General features: G+C 36.1%; 1 protein-coding gene across 4 annotated transcripts in view; it reads right to left on the bottom strand.

The window, feature by feature from the left end:
- Positions 1 to 25068, bottom strand: part of THADA (thyroid adenoma associated) — a 288533-nt gene that overhangs the window by 203690 nt on the left and 59775 nt on the right. For all 4 annotated transcript variants that reach the window (XR_001145643.1, XM_012727581.1, XM_012727584.1 and 1 more), the window contains exons 23-26: positions 22395 to 22527; positions 19361 to 19474; positions 13433 to 13555; positions 8728 to 8819 (exon numbers count right to left, since the gene is read on the bottom strand). Coding sequence is in view for 3 of the 4 variants with exons in the window: in XM_012727581.1 (XP_012583035.1) it covers positions 8728 to 8819; positions 13433 to 13555; positions 19361 to 19474; positions 22395 to 22527 (462 nt within the window). In the remaining variant the exon portion in view is untranslated. The remainder of the gene's footprint in view (positions 1 to 8727; positions 8820 to 13432; positions 13556 to 19360; positions 19475 to 22394; positions 22528 to 25068) is intronic.

Below are 25068 nucleotides of genomic sequence, written 5' to 3'. Positions count from 1 at the left end.
AGGCAAAAATCAATAGAGGGAAGGAAATAATTAAAAAAAAAATCAGAGCAGAGGCCCCCGTAGTGGCTCAGTGGGTTAAAATGCAGCACTGCAAGCTGACTGCAACTGCCTCAGATTGAGTTTGATCCCCTGCCCTGGGGTGATCCATATGGTGCAGCAGATCTCTCCTGTCTCACCCACTGCTCCTCTCAGCAGTGTAACTCATCAACCTGCCTGTTTTGCTCCCCACTCTGTCTTTGGTGAACCTTCTCACTGCCCCGGCACCTCTGACCTGTACCCCAGTTCTGTATCCATAAATAAATCTTAAAAAAAAAAAATCAGAACAGAAATAAATGAAACAAAGACAATACAACAGGTTCTCTGAATCTGTTCTCTGAAAAGATAAAGTCAAAACCTTTAATTAGGCTCACAAAGAAGACAAAAATCCTATGATCATATCAATAGATGCAGTAAAAACATTTAATGAGGTTCAGCAACCATTTATGACAAAAAATCTCAACAAAATGGCAACAGAAGGAACATATCTCAGTATAACAACATTGAGACATTCTTTTACAATGATAAAAATTGAAATCTATGCTATTGCAATATTAGTAACTAATCGAAAGTACCACTGAAAGAGAAAATCTTTCTCTAGGAGAAATTGGGCATATCGCCTGATTTCAAGTTTCGAGGCCTGAGATTTTTTTTTTTAGTACTCAGAATTTCATTTCCAAATGTAGACATGAGAGACAAGGCCAAAAAAAAAAAAATCATTGTTTTCATTGATTCATATTTACTGACTACTTACAATAGGATACTATTTTAATTTTTTTTATCTGATAACTTGTGGTAAACTGCAATATATATACAACTTTCAGTTGTTGCCAAGATATATGTGAAATGAGTATCTTCCTTTTTCAGATGGAGCAGCTGGTAATAGGAAAGCTGACTTTCACCTGCTTTAATCAGCACCCACATGGTACTAACCCCAAAACTATGTCTTAAGCTAGTAACAGATGGAGAAAGAAAGTGCATGCATTTTCTCCATGGTCAAATAATTTGGATAAATACTGAATGTTCTATCCCACTCTTGAAGATTTACAAAACACATTTAGCATATTAGATGTTCTGAGAAGTCCTGTCATAAAGAAACTTTTATTTAATCCAGTATTTTCCAAACTAACTTAACTCTGGAATCTATTTCTCACTAAATATTGTTAAATATCTTGGGGGAATTAGTTTTAATCCTTAAAACTTAAGACATCTTCCCTTTTAATATAGCCACAACTCACTCAATTAAGAAGTAACAAAAAAGAACAAATGCTGAAATAACCACACCAAGCGGGAACCACACTGCAGCAATCCACAAAGAAACAAGTTATTCACAAGCAACGCTTTTCCAGGGGCTTGCATCATATTCTCCGATCACACCAGCCAAAGAGAATGTAATCACTTCTCGAATGATTACTGATATAATGCTTTTTATCACGGAATACTCAAACACAAAAACTTGTAAACTATTCTTAATGTCAAGTGAAATTCTAACTAGCATGCTTTTTGTGCCTGATTTACTCACTGATGCAGTCCTAGAACTTAATATGGAGCTTACACAAAATGGGTGACTAACAAAACCTTGCTCCAAGAATGAATGAATGAATGAACAAATGAATGAAATTGAACAAATGAATGAACATTTTCATCAAATCCTCTCTGTCCCAGTTTGGTTACTTTCTTTCTCAGACATATACACCATATGCTCCAACTTCTTTATCTTTGTTCATGTGATACAGCCCCAAGTGCAACACCCTCCTCCCTAACAGTCCCAATCCTGCCAGTCCTTTCAAATCCAATTTAAGCCCTGACTCCTGCAACTCCTGCATAGAGCCTCATCCCCTACACGCTGAGAATAGTAAAGAGTTTGATAATCATCTTTCCTAAACTAATTCATGTTTATCTTATTCTTCAATAAGTGATAAACTCCTTGAAATCCAAAACCATGTCATAAACTACTTTTGTATATATCAGAGTGCCAAGGTACATAAAAAATATTCAATGAAAAAATATTATGGATTCTATTTTATTAAAAGTTTGGTGTATAACAAAATAATTGGATTCCTGAAATTTCTAAACTACACATTACTAAAACCATAGTTATTAGAACAAAGCTCTGGTTAAAGGAGAAATATAATCCAAGTTTTAAAGAAATTGTTCTGGTTTTAACATCTCTGACTCCATTTTCTCATTTGGGAACTAGCTCTGTGGTATTTTTCTTCAGGTACTGAATGAGCAACAAATACTCTTATAAACCCCCCGATAAATGAAGACTTTATCTCACAGCCCTGGAAGCAATCCTGACATCTTAAATTATGTAATCCTGGTATTACATTATATTAGTCTGGTTCATATAAAATGTAAGCTACAAAAATACCAAAGCTAAGAAAAAATATTTACTCATGCTTTTACTAAGATGCAGAAAGAGGATGCATGCATTGCCAAAATTCCATAGAACATGCTCAAACTAAAACAACAATGCCTTAGTTATTAAACAAGGCAATGGCCTGAAGCTGTACTTAGGAACAAAGATTACTTGGTCTATGCAAGAGTCAATATTTAAGAACACAATGACTAATTCCCACTTCAAGTTCATGAACATATTTCTTTTTAAGAGCTTCTTTTTGCTTAAAATTTTTATTTGTGGTTTTCCTACCTGTGATCCATGAGCCTAAGAATGAGCAAAAACCTGAACTATCAAGCCCTCCAGTGGACCAAAGTGTCAGTATAGACTCAATGCTTCTTTTTAAGAATGTCTCAAGAAGGGTTATACAGGACATGTACTTTTTACTTCGCAGTCTCCAAAAATACTCATTTATCTACTCTGCCTGAATAACCAGATTGAATGTTCTATAAACAGCTGTGGAAATACATGAATGACATCTCCAGACCACAGCAAAAACACCAGGGCTTTTAACTTAAGTTTAAATCATTTAAGTCCAAACTATTATTGTTACATAACAGGAACTCCACTTAAAAGTATTCAGCTATTTTTTAAAATGTCCTAGTTGAACGCATTATGTGCAAACAATAACCACGAAATTACATTACCACCACTAGTTACCTGACGTGGGCAAACTGCTTAACTTTTCTGTACCTGAATTTTCACATCTGCAACATGAGGTTAAGACTGGATGATTTTTAGGTTCTTTCAAAGATGAAAATTACTAACAATAAAAGTTGCTGTCATTTTTCATTAAATACATGAATAAAAAGAAAGAATAAGCAAGCTCAGAACTACACTTAGGTTAAGCCTTGAAGACAGCATGCCATAGGTAAGGATTATTACAAACCCCCAACTTCAGTCCATGGCAAGAAACACATCGAATACATCAGTTTTATGGAGATCAATTTCCCACTGGTGATACATACTGGTATCCTGCCACACTGATACCCTATTTGGGTGATTTAATATATTCCTTACTTGCCCAAACCAGAAAGCTTACATTTTTACCTTTGGGGCTTTAAGGTCTAACATCAGAAAATTCGGGACCCGTAGTCTCAGTGAGGACCCAATGGCTCACCCTGTCCTCCCACCACACCTAAAATCACCTCAAGCAAACTTCATCAATGGCGCCCTCTCCCACGTTCCCTCTTAAAATCAACCTGCCAGGAGGAGATGTGACATTCTTGCTCCACACTGAGATCTGGGGTAAAGTGGCTTATTTCCCAGATTCTGACAGTGCAACATCTAAAAAGGTGATTCACTTACAATTCCTTTCATGGGTGTATGTTGCTGAGGAAATCAGCACCTGCAGTTGGAACTGGATTTGGTTCTAGTTTTGCCACCTTCTGGCTGGAGGACCTCTAGCAATTAACTGACTCTCACATGAGTTTCTCTGTAAAACAAGGAAGATGCGATCCACTCCACAGGGCTGTGATAAAAGCTAAATTAGACACCTGGAAAGAGTCTGGCATGTATCAAACATGCAACTAGGTACTAAAAATACTACCTGCTTTCAACTTCTCCCTTCCTCCTGCATGAATGAAACAGACTCCTGCAGAGCAGACAAGTACCCTGTTCTCCCTTAAGACAGTCAGTTTCCCTAGAGGTCAAGAGTATATCTGACTCATCTTAGACCCCAAAACCTAGCAAAGGGTCAGGCTCAAAGTAAATATGTAATAAATGTTTGTTAAATGGAGAACATGTGAATCCTTTGGGTTTGATGTTAAGATTATCCTGGCCATACCAAAGAAAGTTCTGATTTTCAGTTCAGCCAAAGAGGAGCTTATTACAGCTACTATGTTGTTCAAGGCAAATAAGCTATTCTAAATTCTAATAATTACAACCCCTGAAATATAAAAACCCAACTACCCCACAGCTCTCAATTTTAGTTTTGAGAATTCAATTCTTTCCTAAACAATGGAGTGGGTAACCACAGAAACTTGTGGAATCTCTTTTCCTAGAAAACATTCAGAACAGGAGAAAAGCCAGTTTGTCTGGAAATTGCTTCGAAATCTGTTAGAGGCAGGGTGCTGGACTAGATTAGATGCCCCTTAGAGGTTAGTTTGTTCCAGACCTACACAACTAAGAGAAATAACTAAAATAATTCTATCATTTACACTCAGGAAATAAAAGCAATTCAACGTCTCCTAACATAGTCATTAAAAATCATTTTCCGGCTCTCCCTGGTGGCAAAGCGGGTTAAAGCACAGCACTAAGAACCTAAAGCCACTTCAGCATGAGTTCAATCCCTGCCCTGGAGGTGACCACATGACGTGGCAGACCTCTCCAGACCCACCCACTGCGCCCCTCAGCAGTGTACCTCATCAGTCGACCTGTTCTGCTCCCCACTCTGTCTCTGGTGAATCCCCTCACCGCCCCTACACGTCTGGCCTGTACCCCAATTCTGGATCATAAATAAATAAATCTTTAAAAAAAATTGTTTTCCTTAAACCTAGTGGTGCTTTTACAAAAATTTTCTTCTTAAATTGTACTAAACCATCTGAAACTATTAACTTGAATATGATCTCTCTGGAGTAAGAAAGCTTGTATTGTTCCTTTTTTCAACCAGTTTCCACATACTCCAAATCTGCTCATCCCCAAAGACTCATAAGCCACACTGTCCCCTCCACCCCCCACACTCCATTCAATTCTCCCACTAATGGATTTCTACTGTATCCATTACTCGCATTACATTGTTCAGCTGATTATTGTATATGGTCTTCTACTCATAGCTGTCTCACAAGTAACAATTTTTGTTTCCCTAGCTGAAATGTAAGCCTCTCAAGCAAGGACCAAGTATTTTATTTCTCACACACTTTTCTATCATGTCAATACTGAGCTTGTGACAACTGCTTATTGGCTAACGGACTTAAAATGAAAAAAAGCAAGAACACTACAGAATACTTTGCACACTGGGAACCTGTATGAACCTTTGGCAAGTCTCAAAATTAAACTTTCAGACTGCTCTATGTTGCCATTTATCATTTAGCTAGGATTACAATTGTTGAAAGCTAGTACATATGGGAGCTAAAGGGAAAACCTAGAATTAAAGATCACACTGCATTCTCACTCTGCCACTGGTGAGGGCTTAGCACCCATCCTGTAAGGAGTGAAGGACTATTAGGCACTCACAGTGTCACTGAAGGTTATTTGGGAAGCCCAGCACCTCCCTCAGCCCCCCAGACTACAGAGATTTTCAGATCTGATTCTACCTAAGATCAAATACTCATCAATTCTTTATTCTGTCAGGCCAAGTCAATCAGGTATTTAACAAGAAATGAACTTCAGAAAATTAAAATGTAATTTTATATTTTAATAAAATATAAAATAAAGACACATGTAAAACAACACTACGGGTGCTAGATCCATTCTTATGAGTGCATCCTACATATTTATTAATGGGAGCTATAACTTCCCAATTCTTTATATATGAAAAGGCAACTTCTTATCCCTAATATGAAGTAGACACTGGTCTAGGCACTGGGTATATAGCAGTTTACCAAACTCACAGTTCTAATAACCAATTACATAAAGCATTCATATTTTACACAAATCAAGGGCAGTAGAAATCTCCTATCTTAGAGATGAATAAGTTCAGAGAGGTTAACTAACTTATCTCAGTTGGTAATCATGGAACTATAGCAACAAAAGCAAGCGGAGACTCCAGCTTTCTTATCTCTTGTCTAGTAACAAAATTTACTTACTCATTAAGTGTTTGTATATGCTAGAGATTGTGCTAGGCATCAGGAATACAAAAATGGTTAATACTGACTCTGTCCTCCAAAAGCATAATGCAACAATAAGAACATAGGATGAGTATAATATTAGACATGGTAGCAGGGAGAAAAAGAAAACTCTATTTCTAATTGCTTGGGGCTTCTACTATTTTAAAAGAAAACGAACTATTAGTTGTGTGTTTTATCTTCATTGTATTCCTATGAGTACACAGCATAGACCTTCTTATTCCTGTTACATAAATGGAGAAACTAAAGTGCAAAGCAGGCAAAGGGTGTCTATGAAGATCATCTGCTGTGACAGCAAGATGCCTAGAAACAAAGCCTATTTTCTCCAAGATAGATATTTTTCCCCAATAGATGGGAGAGGCATTTTCCCATTTATAAACATTTGGAAGTTTTTATGTTCAATTTCCTTTGGACCAAAAGCACACATTTGCAAGACTGTGTGCAGGGCAACCTGTGGCTGAAAGGAGACTGACCAGGCCAGTGAAGCCTCACCCTCGGAATGGATGTTCGATGGCTGAGTACCAACTAACCAGCATCGTTTTTTATCAGCATTCTCAAAGTGGCCCTTAGAAATACACAGGATAGGTAGGAAGGTTCAGGCCTCAGGGGGCTAACATGTAGGGAAAATGCATACTAAGATTTCAACAAACAAATGATAAAACTATAGCTAGGAGAATTATTGCCAATAATGGAAAATTTAAGATCCTAAAGGTTTGTAGAACAAATGTGGGTGGGGTCAAGAAATAATATACTCTTTTAGGGTTAAACAGGGAACTGAAGCCTTGCACACACAATCATATCAATTCTCAGGTTACTGAAATAAAGGTGCTTACAGAAAATACTTTTAAAAACTTAAAAAAATTAACATTAATTCCTTTCAGTTTTAAATATTACTCAACATAGTTATATGAATATTCCATTTTCCTCTTTCTAGGAAAGATAAAAATTTTGTATCCTTTCCTTTTCAAGAGGAATGCATTTATAATGGAGGTTGCCATCATTATGTCTTTGGCAAAAGGACTGAAAGACTGCACTATTCCCCCACTCTCCTTCAGCTATTTAGCTAAATGAAACAAATGTGGTGATTCATTTGTGCACATAAGCAAGACTCACTCCATAAACATGAAAAGGAACAAAAGCATTTTTAAAAATTTTTTACTTCATTTTAAACTATTTCATTTGTTTGATAATCTCAACACTTATTTATAGTTATCTATTTATTATGGCCTTATGACATTATCAAATCAAATCTTAAACCTTAGTATTTTGTAAACTTATTGACAAAATTAACAATGAGGATTTCAAACTATTGACAGAAAGAATTTACTTAAGAACAAGCTAAACAGAACAAAATTATAATTATCCTCCCAAAGAACTGTGTTTATTATTTTAGAAATACAACTTAAGTTTAAAGTTAAAAAAAAAAAAAATTTGGTATTTCCTGAATATACTCTGGGGATTCATATTTCTAGTCATTTGCCTTCTTTTTAAATATTTGTTGAATTTTATAGGGTGATAAGTAGCAATTTAAAAGACAATTCAGGATTATCAGTAGATTTCATTGGAATTACCATCAGTGCATCATGAAATTACAACATTATCTATTTCCTAAGACTTAGTTCATCACAGTAACATATACTTTAGTAAACAACTCAGAACCTAAATGAAAGGTATGAGATTCAGCTTTCTTTAGTTAGGCATGGAACAGGCTCTGAGTCCAGGTCCCCTAGAGGTGGCTGCCGGGCCAAACTGGAAGTGAAGAAACTGATCACACATGCAGCAACAGTGACACCTAGTGTTCACAGCTGCAAGTTTTTCTTTCTTTCTTTCTTTCTTTTTTTTTTTTTTAAGACTACCACTAAAGCTCTCTAAGTGAAACTAAAGTTTTTCTTCTTTAAAAACCAAAACTGACCTTATGCCTTGATCTAAAATTACCCATAATCAAAGTTTTTGCATAGGCTGCCTTCCAGACACTGAAAAATCTTAATATAGAAACAACTTGGTGAGTAAATACAATACAAAGATTGTTAAATCTGTATCACCAACATCTGTAAGGGTTCCCCTTGGTCATAGTGTTTAATGCAAAGATAACCTAGTACATATTCTAATGAGTGTACCTTAAGCAGTTAATCATCTAGTTATAAAAGCAAAGACAGCACAAGCTAGTACTTAATGGTACATCAAGAAAGCAATTTGGGACATATCAGGAATACCTGAAAAAGATGCTAAGGAAAAAAATACAAGCAGCTGTGGCACTGAGAAACAAGCTCTATATTCCAGTCCTTGCTACCTTGCTATATTTGTGTTGCTTTGAAAGGTCCGTTTATTAAACAGTAGGCATTTTTGCCTGAAGGCTTAACATTTGGCAGCATGGGTTAATTTACTATCGTACTTTTATAGTTTAATGCTCTAGATGAATCTATAAAAGTTAGCAAAATTCCAAAAATTATTTTTGGCCAGAACATTATTTTTTTTAAAGTAAAATTAGCATTAGATGGAGCTTACCTATTTTTTTTGGACAGTTCATCCTTTCCCCTTTGAACTCCAAATATTCTTGTGATTAAGGTACTAAAGAGAAGTGTAGATGAATTTCTCACCTAATGCAAAAATAAACATACAATAGGGTTAGGAAATATTTGTGGCATGAAATGAACATTTACAAAGTTCAAGCTAGGTATTCAAAAATCATTACCCAGTTGGCTATCATGGAGCTAAAGAAAATAATGGTCCTTTAAACTAATTTTCAAAAATTTTACAGAAATGGACTCAATGATATCTTTTAAAACTGAGCACTACAATCCAACCACAGGCAAACAATACAGCTTTCCTCAATACTGCTAATATTACTGGCAATTGTTTTCACTATCTCTTTGTACTCTTTGTATCATTAAAGTAACTTTTTCTTTTAAAAAATTCAGTTTTCTATATAATTTACAACAGTGAATATCTCATAAAGAACTCAACTCTTTCCATTTATTTTCACTAGTCAATTACCAATGGAAAACATTTGTAAGACATAATTCAAAGAATTTACATTATTAATGTGGCCATGTAAAACCTTTACTACCCCCAAATGCTGCTAATATTAATCCCATGTTAATATCCTAACAAAATAAAATTATCTCAGACACCTGGTTAATAAAAAAAAAATGAGAGGAAATAACTGTCATTAATAAAAATGACTCATTTCTCAAAATGATAACAGAGTATTCCTATTGCCAAACCAATGTATCAAGTTATTTTGCTAGATCACTTAAAAATGGCTTAAATGCCAAGGCACACTGGGCTTCCTCAATGTCTTTGACAGATTGGTATAGAGATTATACACTAGAGTATAGAATGCTGTAAACCAGAACCAAGGTAAATATTCAGAAACAAACAACCAACAAAGAGTTCACAGTCCAATGAGACAGGTGTCATAATTAAACCTCTTGTTAAACAGCAAAAGAATAAGAAAGGCAATTAAAAGCAACTATGTAAGATTAGAAGCAGTGTCCTGACACCACTGCAGAAACCCTCACAGAGCTTGAGCAATGCAGGCAGAAGAGGGTCAGGTGGAATGCAATCACTATTCAGCTTCATCTGAGTGGTTGCCTTGAGAGAATATAAACCCAGTGCTGCCAGAATTTTTGCTTTTTCAAGAGAAGCCAGAAACCCAATTTTTATGTGAAATCTCACTATTTTGAAACATTGGCAACAAATTAAAGGGGGGGGGGAACATTGTGGAAGCCAAATAAAACATAGTTGCGGGCTAAATGTGGACTATCAGGCGATTTGCAAGCTCTCATTTAGAGGCCTGAGGCTGCATTAAGCAGAGTACTCTCTAGAAGACTACAGATAAACTAGCACAATTCATAGCTAAATTGCAAGGAAACCCTAAAATTGAACAGATGCAGTAATGTCCATTCAACAGCCAACAAACATTAATTAAGTGCCTATTGTAATACCCAAAAGATAAGTCAACCTGATCTGTTCCTCTATCAACGTTGCCTCTGCCCTAGCTTGGGCTTTGATGATCTCTTACCTATTTTATTGGAACTGTTGCCAAGGTTTAAGATGATTGGGTAAAGTCATCCAAGGACCCTGCTCTCCTCTCAGAACTCTCACAAAACATATAAAGAGAAAGACAGAAATAAACTCTATCTTGCCCTAACCCAAACTTCCTGGCAAAGGCTGCCAGTTGCCAGGAAGTGCAGACAGGAGGCTAGAGCAGAAGAGGACACCTACTGCAGCATAACCCGATCAAAAGCGCAGAGGTGGCTTTACCAAGGGAGCAGGCACTCCCAGAAAGGAAACTCCTTGTTCGATTCAACAGGCCGGAGAAGGAGATGCATAATGTCACTTAGTGGTGGTAAGACAGATTTTGCGAGTTCCACTATCATCAGCCTGTTCCATTTGTTATCAGGTTCCTTCATTATCAGTCAGCGATCATCATTTTATTCTAGTACCCCCCTTAATTCACTCAGTAGATATCTATTTTTTCTTTACTTTCTGACATGAAAAATCTTTCGTATAGACATATATAAAATACAGAAGTAATGGATAAATAAAAAATAAATTAGGCTTCACAAAGCAGCATGAGAAGGAATGTAGAAATGTGTGTGCAGGCACACATATATTTCCTATATTCTGTCTAGTGTACATGGTGCCATTTTGTAGTGGACTGAGGCATTTTCTGGAAAATATTAAGTAAAAATTGGATTCGAATTTATTTTCTGATCCATGTGTCACCATCTTTACTGATATTTTTCTATTCTTAGCCACCATCACCTCTTGGCAGAACTACAAGGTCTGTCCTCTCATTCCCACCATCTAACCATCAGGTCTCCACTGTAACTGTATCATCACTACCCCAGTGTGAAATTCTCTCACACAGGGTTTTCAACAGCAGTGGGAGCCACAGTCCTCAAAGCCCAGGTGTGCCCCACCTACACTAAGGAGGCTAAGACTCATCTGGCCATTTCTAGACTCAAAAGAGACGCTCTGTCACAGGGCATGGAATCAGGCTTCTTTTGCTACTGCCCAAGTTGTGTGAATGCCCCAAGGGATCAACATGGACCAATAAAAGACAGAAGATGGGACTATTCTAAGAAGTGGCAGTTTCACATGACCTGGTATACCAGAAGACACACCACATAGCCAAACAGCCAGCTGTATTCCTATCAGGTTAAGGCCCTCTTGGTAATGTGTTTCTTCTTTTCTTGTCTCAGTTTCCTTTCCCCTTCATTCTGGCAGCATTGGGGTTATGCCACTCAATAAAACTTACTACCTAGGCTGTATCTTCAGCTTTGTTCTCTAAGAAACAGGATCAAAATCCTACAATGTAAATAAACTGTACCTTCTGAATTTTATATCCTTATAAAACCTAAACCTTGGCCCTATAATAGCACAGATCTTCAAGTCAACATAATAGTTCAATGTCCTCAAACTAAGGATATTTCACCTCTCTGAGCCTTTTCCCCCTTATTTGTAAAGTGGAGATAATAGTAGAACTGACCTGTTACAGTTCTGAGCAATAACTGAGATGACAGTGTAAAGAATGCCAGACACATGGAAAATACTCAAGAGGACAACTGTTACCACAAGTATGTCTGAGGTATTTGTGTGTGTGTTTGTGTGTGTATGTGTATAAGTAACGTATCACCTGCAACACAGTAGCAGTGCCAAATGACTAATACCTTTACTAAAACTATTTCTTTGTTTTTTAAAAAATTACTAATAAATGGCAATACAAAAGACTGAAGCATTTGTAAAAGTCAACTTAAAGTATAAATGAATGTTTTCTGGAAAATATTCTTTTAATGCAAAATTAAAGTTATTTCATTTTACTTGTGTTTTTTTCCTTCTATCTTATCAGGAAAAACATATTAGGTCAAAAGTACAGACTTAGTTATCTTTAGGCACAAGATAATTTTGAGATGATGTGTGCAATCAAATTTCTGCAAGTCAAACATTTCAAAGGAAATGTTTGTTTTCAAGGAAAAAATCACTCTTAAACGACTTCAACAAATATGCTATGGTAAAATTGTTTTGTAAAATGAAGATTTCTTCTTCACATTCATTGGTTACACTGATTTTTATTTTCGCAGCTCGCAACAAAGAAAAAAGAGAAAGATAATTCATCTGAATGTTATAGTGATTTTGTCTGTGTGGTAATTAACAGGTAAATTTTATTTTTCTTTATTTTCACAATGGCTATAGTGTAAAGGTATTACTACTTAAAAGCTCTCAAGAAAAGACTTTTTAAAAAATGAACTGATAGTTTCAATTCTGTTAAAAGTTGTAAAAGTCACTTGAGTTTAGCTCAAAGGAAATAACACAGATACTTCTGGCAGTCGGTTTTATGATCTCTAGTTTTCCTGATGGCCAAGCCACATCCCTCCCCCTATGCCTCTGACATGATACAGGAATTGCTTGGCTTCCTGTAAATGCAAAAGGTAAACCCAGTGTCCTCAGGAGCAGCTGAGCAATACTGCCACACCACATTTCAGATGTTTGTCTTTGTTACAGGAAGACACATACTTTTCCTGGCAAGAGTTGGCAATCTCCAAGATCCCTCTTTACAAAGGCAATCTGTACCTTGGCTACACTGCGATATACTGACTCAACTCTAGGCTAATCACACAATTGTGAAATGGTTTTGTGCAGCTCACTTATTGAGAAGCCAAACTCTTCAGTAAGTTCTCCATTTTGCAAGTAATGTAGTAAAGTCGAGCTTCTTTTCTTGTTGCCCTTTGTCTTTTTTTTGAGCTACATATTAATACCTACACACCACAGGTTTCTCCTTTATTCTCTTTATTCTATCTCCAATGACAATGTGAGTTTATAACATTCATTAAAACATTTATTAAAACACAAAGACTGGGAGGAGAGATATGGAAGTACATTACTGTTAGGTTCTTAAGATACTAAATGGTGCAATATCACATAAGGGTAGAGTGATGTTAAATGTGTACACAGGTTCGGAACCCTAAAGTAATCACACAGTTAAGAAAACAAGGATTTGTAATTAATACACCAACAAAGGTGATATCGTATAACCATAAGATACCCAATCCTTGATCTAAGGAATTTTGTCCCTCAGAGAAGGAGTTCCTTGATAAAAAGCAGCACATATATATATTTTTTTCATCCAGTGAAAAGTACAGTTTATTAAAATCTACTCAGAAGTATAATTAAGTCAGTGAAAATAAATTGCAAAAGCACTTACTGCCCAGACTGGTGATGTAAACCCCAGAATTGCAGACTTAGCTCCATCAGCAACATAAGGAATAATATTTTCTCCCAGACGTGTATCTCTGAACAAGGCTCGGAGGATATTTAAAGCATGAACCTGTAACAAAAAGTTCAAAATTAATTGTGGGTTGAAGCCTATGGTAATGTTGAATCTATACATATCTAACAGCATTGTCTCAAACAAAAAAATTACTGAGTTACAAGAAACAGACAACCCACAAGTAAAATACCAAATTTTTCATGAAAAACACCTAAAAATCGGTAAATCAGTTTTTTCAGTAGCAGCCGAACAACCTAATCAAACAGATGTATGTAGGATCCTGCACCAAAAAAAAAAAAAGACAATAGATTTTTTTTACTCTAAAAGACATACATACTTTGAATTGCTTTTAACATTTTAAAAAGACTAAAAATAAGCATGCTGTGTCCAACTAAGATGATATAAAACAAACTATTAGCTCTAAGCAGAGTAAGAAAATTAAAAACAGAAATTTCAAAGATAATAAAGACATAACTAAGCAGTAACAAAAACTTATCCTTTGAGAAATGGAAACAAATCTCAAGAGAGCAGATGTATATAAGCATATCTGAAAAGAGTAAGACTAAAGATAAATCAGAGAATAAAGCAAAAATAATGCTATGAATACTGGTACCTTAAACAATTTGAAAAATTAAAGGTAAAATGAGTAATTTCCCAGAAAATAGAATTTATTAAAATAAATTCAAAGAAAAATCAAAAGGCTGTAAGATATTATCATTTTACAAAGAAAATCAAGTTAAAAGTCATACCCATAGACCAAAACCAAGACATGCAATATACTAAATACAATAATACTAATCAAAATAGATTCACATAATTTTACAGATGAGCCTTACCAAACAGGCAAAGAACAGATAATACCAGCCTTCCATATAAACTGTTAAGAGAAGACTCCCTAATGTATTTTATGTTATCTAGCTAAGCTTAACTGTTCAAAATACAGAAAAGATAACTACTTTTAGAAAGTGGTATTTACTAAAGCTGAATATACACTTACCAAGTAATTGCTGCAAATACTCAAAAGAAATGCACATAAATGTCTACTATTAAGCAAGTAAAAGAACATTCTTAAAAGTACTATTCAGGGGCCCTCTCTGGTGGCGCAACAGGTTAAAGCACAGCACTAAGACGCTAAAGCCACTTCTGCATGAGTTCAATCCCCATCTTGGAGGTGACCCACATGGCCTGGCAGACCTCTCCTGACCTACCCACTGCTCTCCTCAGCAGTGTATTTTGTCAGTCAGCCTGTTCTACTCCCCACTCTGTCTCCTCTCACCACCCCTAAATCTCTGGTCTGTACCCCAGTTCTGTATGCACAAATAAATCTTTAAAAAAAAAAAAAAGTACTATTCATAATAGCCCTAAATTAAGAATTACCTATGGCCCTCCCTGGTGGCGCAACGGGTTAAAGCAGAGCACTAAGAAGCTAAAGCCACTTCTGCATGAGTGTGATTCCCGCCTGCCCCAGAGGTCACTACATGCGAAGCAGACCTCTCCTGACCCGCCCGCTGCTCCCCTCAGCAGTGTACTTCATGGATCTTCCTGTTCTGCTCCCAGCTCTGTCTCTGGTGAATCCTCTCACCCTCCGCATCTCTGGCCTGTACCCCAGTTCTGTATGAATAAATAAATAAGTCTTTAAAAAAAAATAATTACCTAAATGTGTACTAATAGAGAAATTGTATATTGCATGGCAATGAAAATTAGTAAATTATAACATGAATAGATGTTATCAGCATAATGCTGGCCAAAAGAAACCACAGCAAGACAGTATATAGAAAGCAGGGTTTCAATTATATAAATTGAAAAAATATATATATAAATCTAAAACTAAGGTGCTACATTTAGTCAACCCCTGGGGAAAAGGTGCTGATTAGAAAGAAGAATGAGGGGGTTTGGGTACAATTTCTTCTTGCTGATTATACATTGTATTATTCACTTTATAAAGCTTTACTAATGCATAAATATGATTTGTACATGTGTTTATATGTATGTTGTAGTTCAATAAAATATTTTACATAAAAATAGGATAGGTATAGCATGAAAAAGCACAGTCACAGACCACCTCACTTATGAATTCAGTAAAAATATGCAGAAATATGGAGGAGAACTACAGGTGCTTTGGGGGTGGGTGAGGTGTGGTAACATATCTCTGAAGGACATGATCCTATACCTATGTAGCATGTACACCATTGTAAAGCAATGTTGCCTCAATAAAAAATAACAAATAATTAAAAAGAAGCATTAAAAATTTTGTCCCAGAATTTAGCAGTATATAAAAAAAGTCATGTCAAAATTAGGGTTCATTCTCTGTATGCAAAGACTACTATATTAAAAAGTCAATATATTCGTGTAAATTATAGAAGAAGACATTTATGTAAAAAAATACACGAAAGCATTTTAAAAACTTGAACTTTCTTAATGACACAGAATACAGATTAAATGCAGCAAAACCTACTAGAGAGAACTTAGCGATGCCTTTTATCTCTATTTCTTGACAAAACTACACTAAATTACACTAATAGAATATGAAAATTTTAAAGCATAAAACATAAGGAAGATAAAACAAATTTAGCATCATTTACTGAGGATATGCATTTCCATAAAAAAATCTAAAAGAACTCATAGGTAAGTCGCTAGCTATATTACAACAATTCAAGCCAAGTAGTTGAATATAAGCACAATAGTAATTAATAATAAAACACTGTATTTATATACATACCAGCAACAAAATTTTCAGTACCAATTTTAATTGTAGAGACAAATATGACATATAGAAATAAACTTCACAAAGTACCCATAGATTTTTACAGAAAAAAATTTTTAAATAAAGACATAAAAATATCTCTATAGGCAGAAAAATAAGCTGTGTTCATGGGTTAGAATTTTGAAAAACAAAAGCCATTTTTCTCAAATAAATCAATAAATTTAAATTCCAATCAAAATTCAGAAGGGCATTTTTTTGTTGAATTTAATAAGCTGATTCTGAAACTTATATGAAAAAGCATAGAACAAATACAGCTAAAAAATTCTGAGCAAAAATAGAAAAGGAGACTTAATCTACCAGGTATCAATATTTACTAAAAAATACAGCCAATGAGGGAGCACAATGCACTTTCTTGGAGAACTATGGGTATCTCAGTGTTGGGTGGACTGTGGTGCAGTATGAAAGATTTTATACTCTAAATCTTTTTTTTTTTTAAGATTTATTTATTTATGCACATAGAACTGGGTATAGGCAGAGGGGCAGGGGCGGTGAGAGGATTCACAAGACACAAAGTGGGCGGGAGAACAGGCAGATTAACGAGGTACATTGCTGAAGGGAGCAGTGGTTGAGACAGGAGAGATCTGCGGCGCCACATGGGTCAGCGCTAGGGCCGGGGATCCACCTCTCACTGAAGCGGCTGCGGCTAGCGGCTAGCGTGCAGTGCTGCGTCCTAACCCATTGTGCCACCAGTGTGGGCCCTACTCTAATAACATCTTAAACAATGTTGAAAACTGATGTTACTCTAATTAAAAAAAAGTCACTTTGATCCAGGGACAAGTTAGTAGATCAGAAACACACTAACATATTGATAGAAACAGTTCATGATACATGAGGTGTGTAAGTCAAGAGGAAAGGATGTCCTAGATCAAAAATGTGCATTTTGTAATTACAATTAATGTAATAAAATTAATTTGTTTACAGATAAGCAAAATGAAATTAAAGGTAATATAAAGACAGAAATGTGAAAGTAAAACTTCAAAAGAAAATACAAAGAATCTTTCTGACCTTTCGGTATGAGGATCTTTTAAATGAGCTCCAAATACACACATCATAAAGGGAAAAGTTAATATATTTTATTTCATTAAAATTTAAAAGTCCTTGCAAAAAACACACAAACCCCCAAGCAAACAAAACAACACCCTTCCATGCAGTAATAGGGATACTACTTAATGTGAAAAGAGAAGACATAGATTGACAGGAGATATCTGTAACTCAAATAACCAAAAAGGAACTAAAATCAGGAAAATAATTTGAAAACATCAGAAACCCCAACTTCTATATAACAAACACAACCCAAATAAAAGCCGGTAAAGCCTTTAAATAGGCAACTTCACAAACAATCTAAAACCCTAATACATGAAAAGTCATTGAAGCTAATCAGAGAAATTCAGAATAAATTTGGGAAACACTATTTCACACCAATCGGAAAGGCAAGTTGTATACAGAGGAAACACTCTTTAGAAATTAAAATGAACTGGAGCTCACTGTCTTTAAAAAAAAAATTATTGACTGAGAAAACACAAACTATACAAAGGTAGGTATATGCCATTCACATTTAACAATATAAAAAAGATGCACTGGGAATGACTAGAATTCATAATTTTAGCTGAGGAAAAGAAAGGAGGAACACAATGGGGAGAAAGCCACAGTGCACCAAGTGTATCTGTCATGTTTTACTTACTAAATTTGGGATGGGTTTCCTAGTTTATTATTGGTTTTATATGTTGGAATATTCAAACGATATATAAAGAAATAAGCCATGGGAGGGAAAAAGGAAAGCAAATTATCAACTAAGACTAGATGACTGGTCATCTAAACATTTAATGTTACCAATTAAAAAAAGACAATGAGGGCCCTCCCTGGTGGCCAGCGGGTTAAAGCACAGCACTACGAAGCTAAAGCCACTTCCACATGAGTTCGATTCCTGCCTGCCCTGGAGGAGATCCACATGGCGCGGCAGACCTCTCCTGACCCGCCCGCTGCTCCCCTCAGCAGTGTACTTCATCGATCTGCCTGTTCTGCTCCCCACACTGTCTCTGGTGAATCCTCTCACCCTCCGCTTCTCTGGCCTGTACCCCAGTTCTATATGAATAAATAAATCTTTAAAAAAAAAAAAGACCACGAAAATTCTATTAATCATTTTGAAGCAAAGAAAAGCAACAGACTAAGCTTGTTCTCTTAAAAACCAAATTCTATTATTTTTACATTTTTTTAGAGAAAACAACCCTTTAAAATCATAATCTAGGAAAACGGAACTTTCTTTTTACATTTTGCTGGAAAATATCTTAAAACTATCACTTCTGAAAAGTGATAATAACCTTTTGGTTAAAATGTTTAAAGAAGAGATCACACATCCTACAGTCACAGGTAATCATAGTCACCATGACATGTTAATAAACACTGTCCTTTTCCATCATCTACAGTCTGGCCATGATCCCCTTTAATATCTGCAACAAGATCTGAAAGCCATATGTACTTGTATGTGATTATAAACTTCCACTCTTGAGTCGATTCCCTGACCTAGGGTGGGTCTGTAACTGTCAGGTAGAAGTACTCAACTATGAAAAATTCAGTGAGGATGCCTAAACAAGAAGTATTTGACTCATGGAGTGGAGCTGTGAGGAATAATGAAGCCAGCCTCATGGTCACTCATACATATATACATAACAAAGTTAAGCAGAGACTAAAAGGGATGAAGTATTAGCTAAAATTAAACTGTGGATACAGTAAAAGGCAGATACTGAATTTTAGGGAGAGGATTCAATACCAGTCATATACAAATTCAAAGAAGCACACAAGAAATTTCAAAGTAACAGAATAGTCCTTTTAGATGCAAGTCTTATAAAATATCTAAGCTGGATGTCTTCACTGGAATTAAAAATTATTAATTTTGGTCAGTATGTATCAACTAAAGCAGTAGCTTAGTTTGTAGACAGGAAAGGCTAAAAACACAACCAAACAAACCAAACCAAACCCCACTAAACATACTTCAAATGTCTGTCCTGTCCTCTCAGCAGTTTCTTTTTTTTTTTTTTTAAGTACAGCAAAGATTTTAAACCACTACCTGCCTTTCATGGTTTGTATATTTCCATTCCTACCTGAGGGACTGTGCTCTGCACAATATCTGAAGGTCCAGCCAAAGAGATTAACTCTTTCATTGTTATTTTCAACAGATTCATTTTGCCTTTTTTCGGCTCAGACGCCAACAGTGCCTATGAAAAAACAAGGTAAAAATTAATAGGGCTCCTATTGTGCAAGGATCTACCTGCTACTTCTCAGACTCAGTGCCAAAATGCAAGACCACCTTTATAAAAACAGGGTATCATGCAAGTTAAGTAAGGGATGTGGCTTTGGGCAAGTGGCTTAACTCTCTATTCCCCAGATTCCTCATCTTCAAATTTTGTGCACATGGTTATCAAGGTGTCTCTAAAGTTACTTCATTTTCTTGTTAATGATATAATTCTAAGAGGCTGAGAATGGTTTTTGTTGACAACTCTTTTAAGATCAAAATTATGTTGGACCTGCCTGGTGGCCTAGGGGTTAAGTCTTAGCACTATCACAGCTACACACTGAGTTCAATCCCTGACCCACATGGTGCAGCAGACCTCTCCTGTCTCGCCTGCTGCTCCCCTCAGCAGTGAAGTTCAGTTCATCTGCCTGTTCTGCTCCCCACTCTGTCTGTGATTAATCCTCTCACCTCACCCTTACTCTGGCCTGCACCCCAGTTCTTCTATACAAAAATTAATAAAATCTTCCAAAAAATCATAATTACATGGCAGATCTCAGATACAGTGTGACAACTCAGTCAAATTAATCCAGTAAGCAAGTTCTCTTTTCTCAGAAACAGAAAAACTTCTGGATTAAATTTCTTGTAAGGGTTTTGAAACCCCATGAAGTTTTATCAGCTTTATCCGTTATCTAATTCTTTACAGAAGAGCCTCTGCCTGGAGGAGAAGTCAAAGTGAAGCATAGGAAATTTCATGGGGCAAAAAAATATACTGCCATCTCCAAGGGTCCTATATCTGAATTTTCAAAAGCTGCTTTCTGCATCAACATGTTGTCTGTACATTTTGCCAATATTCAATAAACATAGAAAACAGCATATCAAACCACTTAAGGCAAAAAAAAAGGGAATGAAGTCCTGATGCTACAGGATGCCCCTTAGCGCTACTATGCTAAGAGCAGGGAAATGACCACCCAGTATAGGATCCCATGTATAGAAATGTCCAGAATAGGCAAATCTAGATAGACATAGACAGGAAATAGACCTGTGGGTACATAGGTCTAGAAGTAGCGAAGATATTTCATATACAGGTAGTGGGACACTGGCCCCCAAGAGCAAAAAACGTCAAGTACTCAGTTTCTTCTGAAGCATTTATAATCCATAAGACAGGAAAGCAAAAGAACACATAAAATAGCTAGGTTTAAGAGAAATTTCTCATAGTATATTTATGATCAGAAAACATAAAATTTTTTAATAACCATTCTAAAAATGTTTATATCTGTGCACAGAAAAAGTAAGCTCTTAAGAAGGCATTTTTCTTTACAGCTAATATTAAGCAGAAGTTTCTACCAGTTATATATAAAAATCTAACATACTAGTAAGTTACATTAAGAGAAACGGGACATCTGTGAAAGTTTTTTCTACTAAGTTAAATTTTATTCAACTAAAATACATAAGTTACATGCAATTACTACTGTATCTTCTGGGAACCATGGTTTTTTTCCTTCCAAGAGCTGGGTGTAGCTATGACACACTTCTAAGGATGGACCGAGATGAACGTCCTGATTGTTCTATCACTATCACCGGCATTTTGTGCTAGTTGGGAAACAAAAGCCAAATAAATACATGGCATAAACTGTGTTGTAAGATGCTGCTTTAACATCCATTAAGATAAATGAGGTAAGAACCTTTTAAGGTCCGAATGAATTACAGCAGAGAACCAATCAGAAGGAAGCTAATTTTTCAAGGTCACCAAAACCCAGCCAGCTATCTGGATGATCTTATTCAAATCAACCTCTACAGCAAGGGCCCATTGTCATCCCAGATCACTTAAGGACTTTAGGAACTTGAGGGAGGAATAATAGTGAAAAGAAAAAAATGCGAAAAGAATAAAAAACACCTAGTCACATTGTTTTTGCATTACAACACCCTTGCTTGGTCTTATCTCACTAAATATGAAATAAAGTCCTTTCAGGTTAGGGTCTGATTTAGTATTGTGAGTTTTTGGTTTTGGATTCATGAAGACAACAGTCTCCTAATTTCAACACTGGAATTAAAACATTTCCCCACCAAATAGCAAATCTGTGTAGGCAGATATGGAGCATTCTTTAAAGAACACTGTTTAGTGGGAAAATAAGGTGGGAGGGGTAAGATGTGTGCTTTCATCTGTATTCAAGAGAAACACATACCACTCGTTCCCATAGGCGGAAGGATCCAGAAATCAGGTTGCCTAGGTTCCTGCTGCCTTAACTCTCAGTGACCTGAGTTTTTTCATCAATAAAATGAGAATGAAAAAAGGGCCAATCTCACAGGGTTTGAAGAAAGATGAAATGAGATAATATGTGGGAAATAATCACTTACACATGGTAGCTACTATTGGAATTAGGATTATTTAATGCATTGACAATTCATGGAAGGATTCACATCAAACTGTTAATACTGGTTGCCTACTGAGAATCCTAAGGGTGTGGAAATGAGAAAAGCATTTTCACCTAAGTGAAAAAGACAGCATGTGCACTTCCTGGAAGCAAGCAATGAAGGGCCAGAATTATGTGACCGCTTACCATATGGGCATAATCTACATCACCCCTCTGTTCATATTACCCTTAGAGGGTTTATCCCAAGAACAGATCTATCACAGGAACATACTGTCCATCCATTAAACCAAAGCCACAAACACTATAACAGGTAAAAGATAGAAAGAACACTTAGAGAGTGCTCCATATTCAGCTACCCAGATTTGCTATTTGATGGGAAAATGTTTTATATCCTCAACGCTGAAATTAAGAGACTGTTGCCTTTATGAATCCAAGAATCAAAACTAGAATAGAAACACTTATTCACATGTCACGAGGATTAGAAAATGCTATTATCAACAGACAAACAGCTACAGTCCTGTAGATAAATACCTGGATGTAGAAAGGAATTCCTGCACTGCGCCTGGTAGCGCAGAGTTTCGATGAAGGATCGCTGCATTTAATTTCCTCCAAAACGCTCCATAACCACTGTTCTGGGAGTTTCTGCAGATTCACATTAGGGCATCTAAAAGGCATATTACAAAATTGGAATTTACAGGTATTAAAAGGTAAAAGTGCAAACTGCTGACGCATATTAACACTGTTCAAAAAGAATAAATACCTTACTTCTGGAGAGAGGGAGACTTAAAAGTTGTCTCACTTTCCTACTTCTCATTATAAGTCTTAGAATTTGAAGCTAGTAAAGATTCCATTTCTTACAAAAGCATGTAAAGCATCTGTCCTCTTTGTAAAATTAGCTTTAATCTCTAGGCTGCACCCACATTCAAAATGTTCTTAAGGTTAATCAAGCTCTCACAGATGCTCTATACTACAAAACTCTCAACAAAGAGAACATATCTTTGTCTGTTCTGTAAAGATGATATATGTTCAAACAAAACACATTTTTAAATCATATTTTAGTAATCATTTTCATCTCTCTCAAAATGTGACCAACCCCAAATAAAATTTTCAACCAGATCCTATGAAGTGTTAATAAAACAAGTTATCTGGGAAGCAATGTAAATGTTTTGCAGTTATCTAGACAGTACTGTTAGTGAGATTCTGCTTTGTTACAGGAAGTGATATTCTAAAGCACTTAAGAATATTTACTAAAACATTTTTTTAAACTTATGCTCGACCATAATGTATAGCATTAAACTTAAGAAATAGCATATTCATTTGGTAGACACAAACACTTAAGGAGGATTATAATTGGATTTAATGAAAACAGGTGGAAATAAAGTCCAAAGGAAAACTACTGTTCTAAATCGAAGAAGATATTCTGAAGAAAGATAACTGACTCTTCATTTGTAGTAAGAACTAGATCTTTTAGAAACACATGTGGGATTTTTTTTCTTTATTTTAATGGATCATTTATTCATGCGGATCACCTCCAGGGTGGGGGACTGAACTTGCACTGAAGGGGCTGTGGCTAGCTTGCAGTGCTGTGTCCTTACCCGTTGCACCACAAGGGAGGGCCCCCCCTTTTTTTGATAGAAGAAAATATTTTTAAAGATGCATAATGAAGTATGCAGGAGTAAAAATAACTCAGGAATATACTTTAGAACACTAACAAAAGACAACAGAGGGACAGATAAGTACAGCATAATTTTGATCACTACTGAATCTGAGTGATGATGGGTAAAGGCAGTTCTTATATTATTCTCTCTTACACAATGTGTATATATTTTGAAATGCAATGTTTTATATGTTTATATTGCTATACATATTTAAATTTTGTTTGAAATTTTTCACATGAACCTGTTTGAACTTTTCATAAGAAATACAATCCAGTTAGAAGTTTAAAAAGCTTCATAATAAAAAGAATCCTCACACACCTTTTTACATTTAAAAGGACTGAAGCTATTTCCTAAGCAATGACTCCATCTCTCTTAAAAAAGTCACCTTTTTGTGATGACATCATATAAGAAAAAGCAGGAGTCACAGAGGAAAGGAAAATAAAAACTCTTGATCAAAGATTATCTGTGGGTTTCATCTACTTATCTTTTCTCACCCATCTTAGGACCCTACAAATGCAGGGCTGACTTACAGATATTGCTGCTGCTTCAGGTTAATGTAGTTCTAGCAATGTAAAATGTAGGAAAAACTCAGGGAGATAGGAGGCAATTTCCTGTTTAGTGTTCTGCAAGTGCAATGAAGTACGAATACAACAAATACTAGTTCAGGAACCTTCCTCAACACTGTCAGTGAGCTTCTTATGGGCCTCTCCGAGTCATCCAGAGGTTCTAATAAAACCAATCTGAGAAGATAGGCGGGTCTGGGATCAGACTGTACCATCTCACCATGTATCAACCTTTCTCCCTTAAATTTGCAATAGCTCTTGACTGTTAACAGTCTTGATCTAACTTATCTTCCATCTTGATGGACCTTTGATTTAAAGGTCTCATATGACGTGGTACCAACCCTCCAACCCAAATAGAATTTAAAAATTCTTCCAAATTCCTACACAATCTTTCTGATCTAATAAGGTTGTTCATACTGCTTATACCCACTCTAACATCAGAGTGCCTCTAATCTCCAAACACACACACACCCCCCTCCTTATTGCCAACAAAGTATTTGCTTATGGTAGCCACACCCCTATTCATTCAAATTTTCTCCAAACAGTGTCTTTTACAAGGACCTCTGCTTTCAGAAAGCTTCTAATGTACTTAGGTCAGTACAGTGCCATGAAAGAGGCAGAAATTAAGCTGGACTGTGAAGGGTGTACAGGCAGAATGGTGGAAGGCCAATGCATGTATATTTGAGGAGATGAGGTGACTAAGGAAACAGCTTAAGTGCAGGTCCCAGAGGCAATTCCCAATTTTAGACTCTTGGCTAATTTAAATACACAGGTAACCAGACCTATTTATTCCCATGGGTGTTGCATGCTATGACTAAATGGCTTTTGTTAATTTGAGGAGATTTGAAAACAAAGGCCAGAAAAATTTCAGCAAGGTCAAAACTGGCAAGGTATCCTCAAAACTGACCTCGATGGGGCCCTCCCTGGTGGCACAGTGGGTTAAAGCACTGCACAAAGAAGCTAAAGCCACTTCCGCATGAGTTC

The sequence above is a fragment of the Condylura cristata genome, unplaced genomic scaffold (assembly GCF_000260355.1).
Source record: "Condylura cristata isolate star-nosed mole 26May11 unplaced genomic scaffold, ConCri1.0 scaffold00020, whole genome shotgun sequence".
NCBI lineage: Eukaryota > Metazoa > Chordata > Mammalia > Eulipotyphla > Talpidae > Condylura > Condylura cristata.
The sequence above is the reverse complement of the archived record's forward strand: the minus strand, read 5'-3'. Positions and strand labels throughout refer to the sequence as shown.